Genomic DNA, 12031 nt, shown 5'->3' on the forward strand with positions numbered 1-12031 from the left:
AGACTCAATGTCTGAATGAGATCAGCAGGTAACATGTTGACAAAAGTGAATACCCTAAACAAACATTTGGGCTTGAATGAACTTTGACATCTGAAATTTCTGAATCAGGTACCAGCACATTTCCGTTTTTACTATTTTGTGTTTCAGCGAGGCACGAACGGGCCTTCCATCATGGACCCGATAACCCGAGTGCATGGTGGCACTCATGGTTTGACCTCGTCGGTCAAGGCTTAGTAGTGGCTAGATCTGTGGATCGGCAGTTCGTAATCTGCACGCCGTGCCCAGTTGCCCAATTCATGCTCTTGGCGTTTAGAACTCTGCTGCTGCCGCTGCTGTCGCGTGCCCTCCTCCCTCCCGCTGCTACCGGGCGCGTGCTGCACGACACGCGTTCATTTTCGCGCGTGGCAAAGAGTTGTGTTCGGCACATCTGCAACAGCTGATTTTGGCTGTGACAAGTTGAACATCGGACGCTCCAATGTCCACGGTTCGGTATGCGCTGCCCTCAGTTCGCTTTTTACATACGCTGGAGCTGCTCTTATATGGTGGACCTATGCTAATTTTTCACAGTATATTTACCATACAGTTCAAATTTGAAACGATTCAAATAAAAGACATAAAAACTAAATAAATTTATTATTGTATAAAAATAATAAATTAATTTTATATAAACAATGGTCTTCCGAGAGAGACACTCATTCAGAAGAAGAGGACGAGGTAGGTACTGATGCGATGTGCTATGGATTGGGCTTGATGCTAATAATGGTAGTCCAAGTGATACACTCATTTGGTCTCGTTGTTAACAATGATCTTAATAACGATCTTCTGAGTGACACGCTCATCTAGAAGAAAATAAGAAAGGTACATGATCGACAGTGCAACTCGGATGATCGTCAGTTACGAGCCACATAGATGTACCTATTCGGGAAACCACAATGCAAGTGGATTTGGTATTGCAAAGAAAGAATAAATGATTTTGTAAAAGATGCTACACATTCAAATTCATGATCACACATTGGGAATTAAAAATAAATAGAGAAATTCAAAATGAAAAAAACAGATAAAAAGGTGCTGCCTCACGAAGTCTAACGGTGACCTATAGGATCCTTATAATTGCACTAGTCTTGCAAGTTAAGCATATGAATAACTAAAAGTATATATATGTATAAATATTGAATTAGGTCCAAATTAAGGGGAAGACTTAACCAAGTTCCCATTAGGACATGACCGTGTGTTACAAAGATACAGTTCCCTCGTTTGACCTGTTCTTACCGATCTTCCAAACCTATAGCGCTCACATGGGTTGATATCCATTGTCCAGCAAAGAAGCACACATGAATATATATGCGTGAATTATTTTTCCAATACCATTATCTCAGATAAATTAAACATGGATTCAATAAAATTCTTGGTAAAAGATTTGGGGGAATCAAACATGGTACATAGAATTCCAACATCCTAAATGCACGAAATCAATATATAGTCATTGTGACTTGTTAGCATATACGTACCTATGTTGGGAGTTAAAATAAATAGTGAAATTATTAAAAATAGAAAAATAAATAAAAATGGCAAAAAATAAGATGATGCCTCACGAAATCAAATCAAAGCGTGACCTCTATATTTAAGACCCAGCCATACCATTGCTCTAATGATGCAAGTTCGGCATATGGACAGCTAAAAACATACCATTGCGCTAATAACATAAAAAAATTACTTTCAATAAGCACGTAGAAATTCATTTAAATGATAGAAAATACTAAATCTATTAAAAAATTAATAAAATTCCTACATGACAACTTAGATGTTGTTTATTACATTTTAAAAGTATATTGATGTATTTAAGATAATTATTTTTATATGTTACTTCACAAATGCTTTTAATTAGTTGGAGATAAAAACAAAAACTAAAATGAGCTTAAAAACCTAAGTCTGGCCAGCCCACGTTGCCTTCACGGCCCAATTTTTCGTGGCCGCCCATCTATCCGATCAACGGCGGCCACGTACCCTCCGAAACCTAGGTCGTCAAGCAACACCCACCCACCAGGCGGCCAGGCGCCCCGCACGCCGCAACCAACACCCCCCCCCGACCGATCCACAAATCCCTCCCTCCCTCTCCATTCCGCTCCCCTGAAATCGAGGAGCGCGGGAGGACACCGCGAAGCGCGTCGGTTCCTAGGGTTTGCCGGTCGGGTTGGGGCTCCGACCCGTGTGGGCGGGAGGGCGGACATGAGGATTCGGGAGCTCCGTGATGGGCTGGAGGTGGAGGCGAGTGGCGGCGGCGAGGTGGTCGCGGTTGTGCGGTTGAAGGCCAAGTGCGCGCTCGTCGGCGCCGGCGCGAGGTTCCTGTTGTACCCCACGTTGCTCTACAACGTCGTCCGCAACAGGTTCGAGCCCGAGTTCCGCTGGTGGGATAGCGTCGACCAGGTGCGCATCTTCCGCCCGTCTCCATCTCCATCTTCTGGAATTGCGTTAGTGTTCTCGTGTTCTGGAAATTGCGTTTGTGTTCTCGTGTTCTGGAAAATTGTGTTTGTGTTTTGGACGCGATTAGGAGCTTGATAAAAATTGGGGACAGCTATATTGCTGTGTTGTTGTTGTTTTTTTCAGTTGCTGCTCCTCCAGGGCAGGCTTCTAGGCCTTTATTCATCAAACATATGCGGAATCTGATTAGTATTGTAAACACTTATTCTAATAAGGATCGATACTAGAATCATACAAACATATATCTGAATGGTGCCACTATTCTCCCACTGGGCAGGCTTTTCTGGCTTGCTCTGGTTCAGTGTTCGATATGTGCAGTATGCCTTTGTGTTATTGGTATTGCTGGGCACTATGCATGTGTTGCTGTTTTCATAGAATGCATGTAGAGATTATGAGCTTAATTCAGATAGGCTGAATTTGAGTATTCCACCAATAGTAAATCAAGTTTCTCTCATCACGAGAAATTTGAGGAGCACTTCTTGTTATCTGTACGGTTATATTCCTCTGTTTTGCATTGCAATTGCAATGTCATGCTTTTATTGGGCAACAATTTTTAAATACAATAATGTATCATATATGTCCAGCTGTTGGAGCTGATCAGTTCAATTGGTGATGGAAAAGGAGTAGCCATTCATTTTTAATTTGCAATAGATATCGTAACCTGGTGTTCTTACCGTTTCTATCTTCAGTATGTTTTGCTAGGTGCTGTTCTGTTCCCTAGCGATGTTCCACGCCTGAAGCAACTTGGAGTTAGAGGAGTTGTCACACTGAATGAACCCTATGAAACTCTGGTTCCAACTTTTTATACCAGGTAAATGTTCCTTTACCTCATCTTCTAGCTGAAGAAATAAATAAATTCTATCAGAATTTATAATTGTTGTCACTTGACTGAGAGAACTATAGTCTATATTCCAACCTAAGTATCTATACCTAAGTACTTTTATGTGATGCCATGTCTTGCTAGATGCCAACTCAGCTTTAGGATGCTAATTTTGTAGTGCTCGATTCAGATCATGAAGTAGGTGGTAGTGGTTTGCTAGGATTTAGGGGATGCTTGCTTTCATATTATTTTTATCTGTAATTTTACATTATGCCAACTTCAAAGTAAATCGTTACATCTGTTAGGTTGAGATTATACTATCTCTGTTCTTATGTGTTTGATGTTGGTTAGTTCAAACAACATCAAGCATTCAAGAACGGAGGGAGTATGGATATCTGATATCGCTTGTCATGGTGTATGTCAGATGTGATATGTTGTGAGCTAATCCGTATGGTGCAGTTAGAAAATGGTAGTTCTTTAATCAGTTAAGGAGCAGGAAAGATAGCTTATTAAATTGTGCTGACCATCATTATCGCTGGCAGTGGTTCTAAATATTTCTATTAATACACTCCTATTTGACTTTCCTTGCTGTCCGAGTACTGATGTCTGGTGATAATCCTCAAAAGCAAATCCATTTGACTTGATCAAATAACAAGAAGTCAAAAAATCATACTGATTCACAGTAGGAAATAGTAATGGATCTCTGAAGGTCTGTGCGGAAGCCTGGCAGCCAGGGCTAATGAGATGTACTCTTTTTTCCAGGGAATGAAATGCAAGGTGGTAGCACCTATGTCCACTATAAGGCCGATATTACTGTTCTTTATCCTTTTTCTTTTGGTTCCTTTTTTCAGGTCATATTTTTGTAGGCTGAAGAGGTTTTAGGTCTTACTGTTTTTATTTGCTCGTGGCATCGTTGATTCTGGCATTTCATATTTTCATGTATGCCTATGCTTTTCCCTTGTGATAACATAGTGCAATGGTCTGTTGTTAATTTATTATTATTGTCAGTAAACTAGCTGGAGGTCACCACTTGGGACTCAAGTAAAATAATCGAGAACCATTTTGAACTCTGTAACCCTTTTTGCTTGATTTTTAGCTTAATGATGGCTTGGAGTTTTCCTTCACTGATGGGTTGTGAATGTGACTGTGTGTAAATATTGTTTAAGTGTGAATTGCTACTCCAAATTGGCAGATTGTGAATGTGCAGATTACAAGTTTACCATGAATTACTCATGTTGTAAATATTGTTCAGTGACTTACTCATGAATTTTGCTGATGCACTGCATTCTTTTTTTCGTAATATCTTTAAATTGTGATATTCATCTAACCCCATGCCCCGTTGCAGGTGAAGAAATCTACAAGTACAAATCTGAAAAAACCTGGTGATGTAACTTTTCAAGGGAGAAGTGAAGCTGCGATGGAGAGAGGGGCAAGAACGGGCAATGAAGTGTAGGCGCTGTTGAGCTGTGCTGCTGTTCTCAACCAAATGCCGGAAAGGTATAGTGTTAAGATTTTTTTTTTTTTGCTAGACTGCTGGTTAAGGGGAGCTTTCCTTCATGATTAGTTCATTCTCTAGAGCTATAGGAAAGCAACATTTTAACAGCTAGGATGGGGTGTGATCTGCATGCATGGTTTTTGCGGATAAAATAAACACAAAGCTCTGAAATGTGATGTTCTTGGTATCCAAAATTCCAAATGAAGAACTGAAAATGGTGCGTGCTACTCTCACTTAAACTGTAGACATGTAGTGGCTGTAGAACTCATACCCATCCATATTCAGCATTTGCTTTAAAAATCTTATGATGGCGTCTTTTCAGTCATCATGCAATGTGCCTTACAAAAGCAAACATGTTAGATATCCGTACCACTTATTGTCTCCAAAACATTTATGCTTGTGAACTTAGTTCTGACGATAACTTCGTACTATTGGTGGTGTTTCTATGTTCCATGGAGTATTTCTGATTGTTGATCCTGCACGTTAGCTTTTGGGATGCATGAAAGTTCTGGACATTACAGACAAAATTGTGTCAAGGTTCTATTAGCTGGTGGTAGAAATAGAGTTTACATGGTAGAATTTATATGCTGCAAGCATGTAGACAAGGAAATATTGCTTTCAAGTTTTAACCTGGAAATCTTGCTTGCTGTCATATGACACACATGAACATCTATTGTTCTTGGATCCTTGGTTGAAACTGAAGTAATGCTTAGTGTTCTGTACATGCAAATCATTAGTGTTGACAATGTGGTAGAATGTACAGTACCATGGCAGAAGTTAATTTTAGTTTAATCAACTATGAGATCTCTTATGAAACTTGGAGCATGTACAGTAGCATGGCACAAAAGTGAATTGCTTCCTATTTTGTTATTATTTCGCTACCTGGTAGCAGATTGAACTGTCTTCAGCAGAATTACAATATTGCCGATATAGGATGTCCTTTTCAAGGACTTTTGATCAGCAGAATTACAATATTGCCGATATAGGATGTCCTTTTCAAGGACTTTTGATCTGTGTTGCTTGACAGCAAGCTCATTTCTGATCTACTCATCTCTAACTGTGGCTCTATTACTTGAGTTTTGGTATGTAGGTGTTGTTGCTACTGGTGTTCTTGTGCCCAGGTGAAGAAAGCTACAAGTTCAAATTTCAAATTTTAAACAATCTGGTGATCTAACTTTTCAATGTAAAAGTGAAGCTGCGATGGAGAGGGGCAACAACGGGCTTCACTAGTGAAGCTGCGATGGAGAGGGGCAACAACGGGCAGTGAAGCGTAGGTTTTAGTTGTTATTGAAAAAATTTAGAAATAATTGTATGATATTGTCACTTTGTATGTGTTTCTTTATCAAGGCAATTGTCTCGTTGACAGTACTTTAATTAATGTATTTATTGGTTCTTGAATGAATTACTTAGTTTTCTTTTGGTGAAGCAAAGGTTATGGATAATTTATTTAGGCATTATTGAACTATTCCAAAATAAAATGATATATTGAATTTATAAATGCAAATAAACAAATCATTATGTATTACACATGAAAATAGATGTATCTATAAATCGTCTCTACATTTCTTAATACACAATATGGTGTTACTATAAAATGTGTCTATATCCGTAGACACATAATAAAAATGTATTTACGATATTGTTTCTACATTTGTTAACACGCAATTTGGTGTTACTATGAAACATGTCACCCACCACGTCATCGGCCACATCACCCGCTACGACATTTGCCACGTCACTCACCACATCATCCGCCACGTCACCTGCCACATCATTTGCCATGTCAGGTGCCACGTCATCTGTCACGCTCTACTAAATCATCTCTATACTAATTACTACGCAATAAGACATCGCTATAAAATGCGTCTATATTAGTAGGCATATTTTGTATACGTATCTATATATTGTATCTATATTTATTAATATAAAATGAAGCGTTACTATACTACGTAACTACACCACTAGAGACGTTTTATACATGTGTCTGCAAAATTGTATCAAAATTTTTAGATAAGTATCTAACGTGTTTATAAAATGTTTCTTTCTTTCATAGCAACGTTTAAAGGATTCGTCTCTACAAGGTCTGACACGGTACGTACGAAGACGCTTCTAACACGCTTTATGAAAACGTGCCTACATTGACATAGAGATGAAATAAAGCGTGTCTAACTCCAAATCTGGCGTAGCTATAGGGGATTTTTCTAGTAGTGAGACCTGATTTCTTCATGAGTAAACCATTTTGTAGGATTTTTGCTCTCTTTCTTCATTAATTATGTTGCCATGTCACCATTTTGCCTACGTGGCTTGTCATTTAATGAGGATAGAAACCATCATCAATACATCATTGGGACTGCCCTTAAGAGGGGTTTCATGTAGATGTAATCATGTATGCACAGTTACCAACACAATTTGTGTCTTGCATGTAGTGGATATGAAACTACACTATGAAATTTTGCATTGTAGAGGTAGTTTCAAATGCAATTTTATTTTTATGTTGCTTTATACAATTCCAATATATATTTTCTTAAGTCCTAACACAATGTGCATGCATGACTGGAGATGCTGTGACAAATACAAAGGTAAGTGTATATCACTAGCTTGGTTTATCACAAATACAAATACAAGGATAATTGTATCTTCTTGGTGTCACGATCCCAAAACCTTGGTAAAGACGATGTCCCGCAAACATCAAGAAGGTTTGTGCGATAAATCCTGTCATTGACGAGGACGATTACCAATTTGCACCGAAACATTTTTGTCTTAGCCCCCACATGAAATCACCTCGAGGCAAAGAAGGTGTGACATTGAACATGATACACCTATATCATATATATATATATATATATATATATATATATATTGAAACTTAAATACTCCCTTGGTCCTAAAAAGAATGCAACTCTCACTTTTTGAGGAGTCAATCAATTTTAAATTTGACAAAATTTATACAAAATAGTATTAACATTAATGATATGAAAATAAATATCAATGTATTAATCATGTAATAATATAGTTTATTTCAAACTAAATTGATTTCTAGATATGAAAGTTAGTACATTTTTGTATTAATTTGGTCAAACTTTAAACTGTTTGACTCCTCGGGAAGTGAGATCGAGTTAGTATTCTTTTTGGGACTGAGAGAGTATGCCATACATATGATACACCTATACGACACATTTGAAATCAAAGAATGCAAAGTAAACTCAATCATCGTCTTTCGTACACAACAATTTTCCAAAACTACAGACTCAGATCAAGATCGAGATGTGAATAATTAAACTCTTGATGTGACATCGGCATCTTGGTGTGTAGTAGTCAACAGACGTATAGTAAATACTTCATACTAGTACTCCATATATGTAGCCCTGTTAATATAATTGGGTTGGATTTATTGGTTTTATTGGTTTAGTTTCTATAATAAGCTCATTTGGGTTGGTTTGTAATGGATTGTCCTAATAGATGGTTTGGTTTAGGTTTTACAAATAAATAGTTTAGATGGTGTTTGGGGTGTGTGGTATTGTGTATTTTGGGGTCCAAAAGGCTCTCAACCCGGGGTTGAGACCCGTTAAGAATCCATAAAAGCTTAGAGCCTCGCTTGTCAAGAGTCGGAGCCTAAAACTAAAACCTCATGTTCACACCTTAAAATTTTAGAGAAATCGACCGAAACATGTGGGCTTCGTGTCAAGAGTTGCATACAAACTCAAATAAAAAACTACCTAATAGGTTTTTATTGGGTACCTAATGGGTTTTTATTGGGTTGTAACCATATTTGACAGGCAGTTTGTATAACTTATGCAATGGAAAGTTTGGGGTGGTGTGGTGTGTGATGATGGAGATTTGGTTATATTTATTTTCTTGTGAGAATGGAGTGGTGGGGTTACAACTTGGGTTACAACCCAATTAGCAGGGCTATACGTGGTTAACGGACGACCTCTGGAACTATATATGTGGTTAATGAATATCGATCTTGTTACCATCCTGTGCATGTACGTGTTCTCATTCTAAATCTCGGTATAAACTGTGAATTTAGCGTATCTTTTGCTTGTTGCTGTCCACACGGTCACACGGTCGCCTGTATCCGAGAAACGGCGGTGCCTCCTTATCTCCCCGTCCCCTCACCTACAGTGCGATGGGACATGATTCAAAATTGAAATGAACAACAATGATTGTGTGCTCATGGGAGATGTGGAATCCTTGGAAACAATACAATGAAACCTTGCACTATTTGAAGCATTCCGAGGCTGTACACCATGCTAACTGTACCCCTTTGTATGCCTATGAGATTGGGATGGGTGCGATTAATACTTTTTTCTTCATACTTTTTGCAAGGCCGCGCATTATTATTGGACGGGACGTGATTGAAAATTGAAATGAACAACAGCTGGACGGGATGGGACGGGATGTTGGGAAGTTATTGCGAGGCCTGTTCCAGCGCGCGGTTGCCTGACATACCCGAGAAAAGCCTGCGCCGCTTGATCTCCTCATCTCCTCCGCTTCTTGTTCGGCAGTTCCCAAGGCACCGGTCGCAGGGAATATCAATAACTCTTCCTGTGCCCCTCTCCGCAGTCTCCTCACCATATCGCTAAAAAGAGCTTTTCAAGAGCTTGGCTTGTACCCCGCCATCGCCCCCTTCCACCGTTCCCCCTTAGATTTGGTGACCCTCCACCTCTCCATGTTCATGGCGTCAGGGAGGCAATGCCTATTGCTCACAGACCTCCCTATGGAGGTTCTGCGTTGTTGCGACCTCCTTCAAGCCCATGGAAGACCTCGGCAACCTACGGGCGGTCTGCAGAGTCATGGAACGTGCATGCGGTGACCCATCCATCGGTCAGCGCATGGCAATGCTACGAATCTACATGGAGGGTTTGGAGTGGCTCGATCCTGATAGGTACTACAACCTCATCGCTCTTCTGGTTGGTGTGGCGAACCCGCAGGCCTGCACCCTCAAAGGGATAGCAGATTTCTTCGCCGGCACCGACCCATTCCTCAACGAGCTCTCCCACACCACGGCGGGTGGGCACAATGTGGGGGCCTATCTGTACGCCCTGATGTTGTACAGGAACAATGTCGGCGCCACGGACAATGACATCGCAAAGATGTACATCCGCCGCTTTGAATGTGAGGATGATTTGGTGGCAATCGGGAGCGCAGGCCCAAAGAAGCTGCGCAACGATGGCTGCTGGGTGTGCCGCAAGGAGGCTGCCTACCTAGTCAACAGTGTTACGTGGCGCATGCATGGTGAACCGCTTCCACCGGCACCAGTTCGCGGCGACTTCCCGTGCGCTCGAAGCGACTGCGGCAAGGTTAAGGGGTGGGAACAAGCTACGCTGTTTTGGAACGAGGACTGCAGGATATGCCACGAAATTGTGGAGTTCGAAAAAAGAATGGGGAGCAATCGATAATTCTCTCTTTGTATGCATCTGTGAAGTAGCGTAGCTTTATCGTTTCTTTTGCTTTTGCCTGATGATGTTCATGACTGGTTGGCTCAACTTGTAGTGCTGGAACTATGTTTGTGATTAATTTGGCTCCTTTCTCCTTCATTTTCAATTGAGGGATCATACGTACATGGTGAGATAGTCATGCATCCTCCTACCTACATTCATGAATAATAACTGCACAAATTTAGATAAAATTGTGGATAGGTTTGTTGAAACCAAACATGAGTGCAAATTGTAGATAGGTTTGTTGAAACCAAACGTGAGTGCAAAAAACTATGAAATCAAAAGGATAGGTGGGACCCACTACATCCCGCCAAGGTTGTGCCTCAAATTTTTAGTACTAGTGCAATGTTTTCCTCCTATGTTTTCCAAAATCCTCAAATATCTCAACCTCCTCCCCACTTGCCCCCAAAACAGCGGCTCCATCCATGGCGACTCCTTCTCCTTCCATGGCCGGCGATTCAGGGGGGACGACGGTTCCTCTCTGCCCAAGCGACTCCATCCATGGCGGCTCCTCCTCCTTCCATGGCCGGCGATGAAGAACGAAGCACACAACCAAGTACAGCGGCTGTGTCAAGGGGACGACGGTTCCTCTCTGCCCAAGCGACTCCATCCATGGCGACTCCTTCTCCTTCCATGAACGGCGATGCAGAACAGAGCACACAACCAAGTACAGTCGTAGTTGAGGAGGAGGCCAAGATTGAAGACCGACGTTACAGGTTCGCATCCACCTTTAACGCCTTGTAGGGTTAGGGCAGAAAATATATGAAGAATTAATTCGTACAATCGATTTGATGCTGCCTCATTGGCGCATGCTTTTATAAATCACAGAGCTGATTACTACTGATTATTTTTTCGCATAGCACTAGTAGTATTGCATCTTCATTCATTGATGCGGGGTTTTGATATCTATGTGCACATACAGATCATGCGAGTTGATAGGTGAGTGGGAGGTAACGATACATTGCTTGGGGGCAGATGGACAATTAGTGCGCCGGGTTAGGACTAAATTTGACAAGAAACAAGTAGACTTAGTCTGGTTGTTGAGTTTGAAAGAAGAACTTGGATTTGATCTGTGGGACTACTACTACTACTACAAGAGAATAGAAAATGCTAATGCATCTGTCCTGCCAATTGATTCCATGAAAGATGTAGTGTGCTTGCTTGAGAACATGAAATCATATGAAGAAAGGAAACTAAGGTTGATAATATCAAAACAAGAAGTGGTTGGAGCTGCCAACATTACACCCCTGAAACAACCAAGGGTGAATGAGTCTGATGATGTTAGTGATGCTGATGATGATTCTAGTAATGATCATGACATTAATGAATACAAAGATTGGCTTGATGCCCAAGACCCAGAATGTGGTATGTACGCTGTTTGTACTACACTATGCACATGTGTCTATAACTGTACAATGTACTCACATAATTGTATGTGTTGGTAAGTTGCAAGTCTATACGATGAATACATGGATGATACAATAAAAGCATACTCTAAATGGTTAAGGCACAAAGGCCTTCTGAGAGATATTTGTAAATCCTTTTGCCTCTGAACTAATTCTTATTTTTGATGAAAATTGTACAATCCATTAAGTACACCTATTTTTTATTTGTTCAATGGCTTATAATAGAGGTCAAGCAAAGCCTACAGAAGTACGTGAGGAAAGCAATGGTAGTAGCGACACGCCGCCACAACAATGGCCAACTCGTGCTAGGAAACCAAAGCAGACAAAAGGTTAGTAAATGCTTCACACCTTGTGCTATTTTTTATGCTCTTATTGTGCACGACTTAATGCA

At 40.5% G+C, this 12031-nt stretch overlaps 1 protein-coding gene across 3 annotated transcripts; it reads left to right on the top strand.

Moving 5' to 3' along the window:
• The first annotated feature begins 2056 nt into the window (after nt 1-2056).
• Nucleotides 2057-6211, top strand: LOC101758687 (putative dual specificity protein phosphatase DSP8). 3 transcript variants are annotated; one of them, XM_012843402.2, is made up of 5 exons: nt 2057-2424; nt 3168-3289; nt 4644-4795; nt 5884-5914; nt 5984-6211. In XM_012843402.2, the coding sequence occupies exons 1-3, from the start codon at nt 2227-2229 to the stop codon at nt 4645-4647; spliced, it is 324 nt and encodes a 107-aa protein (XP_012698856.1). In that variant the 5' UTR covers nt 2057-2226; the 3' UTR covers nt 4648-4795; nt 5884-5914; nt 5984-6211. The 3 variants fall into 3 exon arrangements, with proteins under 3 accessions (XP_012698856.1, XP_022681127.1, XP_012698854.1); XM_022825392.1 differs by having other exon boundaries at nt 5989-6211; XM_012843400.2 differs by having other exon boundaries at nt 5884-6211.
• Nucleotides 6212-12031: the final 5820 nt, after the last annotated feature.

The sequence above is a fragment of the Setaria italica genome, chromosome I (genome assembly GCF_000263155.2).
Source record: "Setaria italica strain Yugu1 chromosome I, Setaria_italica_v2.0, whole genome shotgun sequence".
In the NCBI taxonomy this organism is placed as follows: Eukaryota; Viridiplantae; Streptophyta; class Magnoliopsida; order Poales; family Poaceae; genus Setaria; species Setaria italica.

Excerpts from the sequence above, each read along its gene's own strand:
- LOC101758687 (XM_012843400.2), top strand. The coding sequence starts at position 2,227 with ATGAGGATTCGGGAGCTCCGTGATGGGCTGGAGGTGGAGGCGAGTGGC. Across the intron at positions 2,425-3,167 it reads GGTGGGATAGCGTCGACCAG|TATGTTTTGCTAGGTGCTGT; the intron begins GTGCGCATCTTC and ends TTCTATCTTCAG.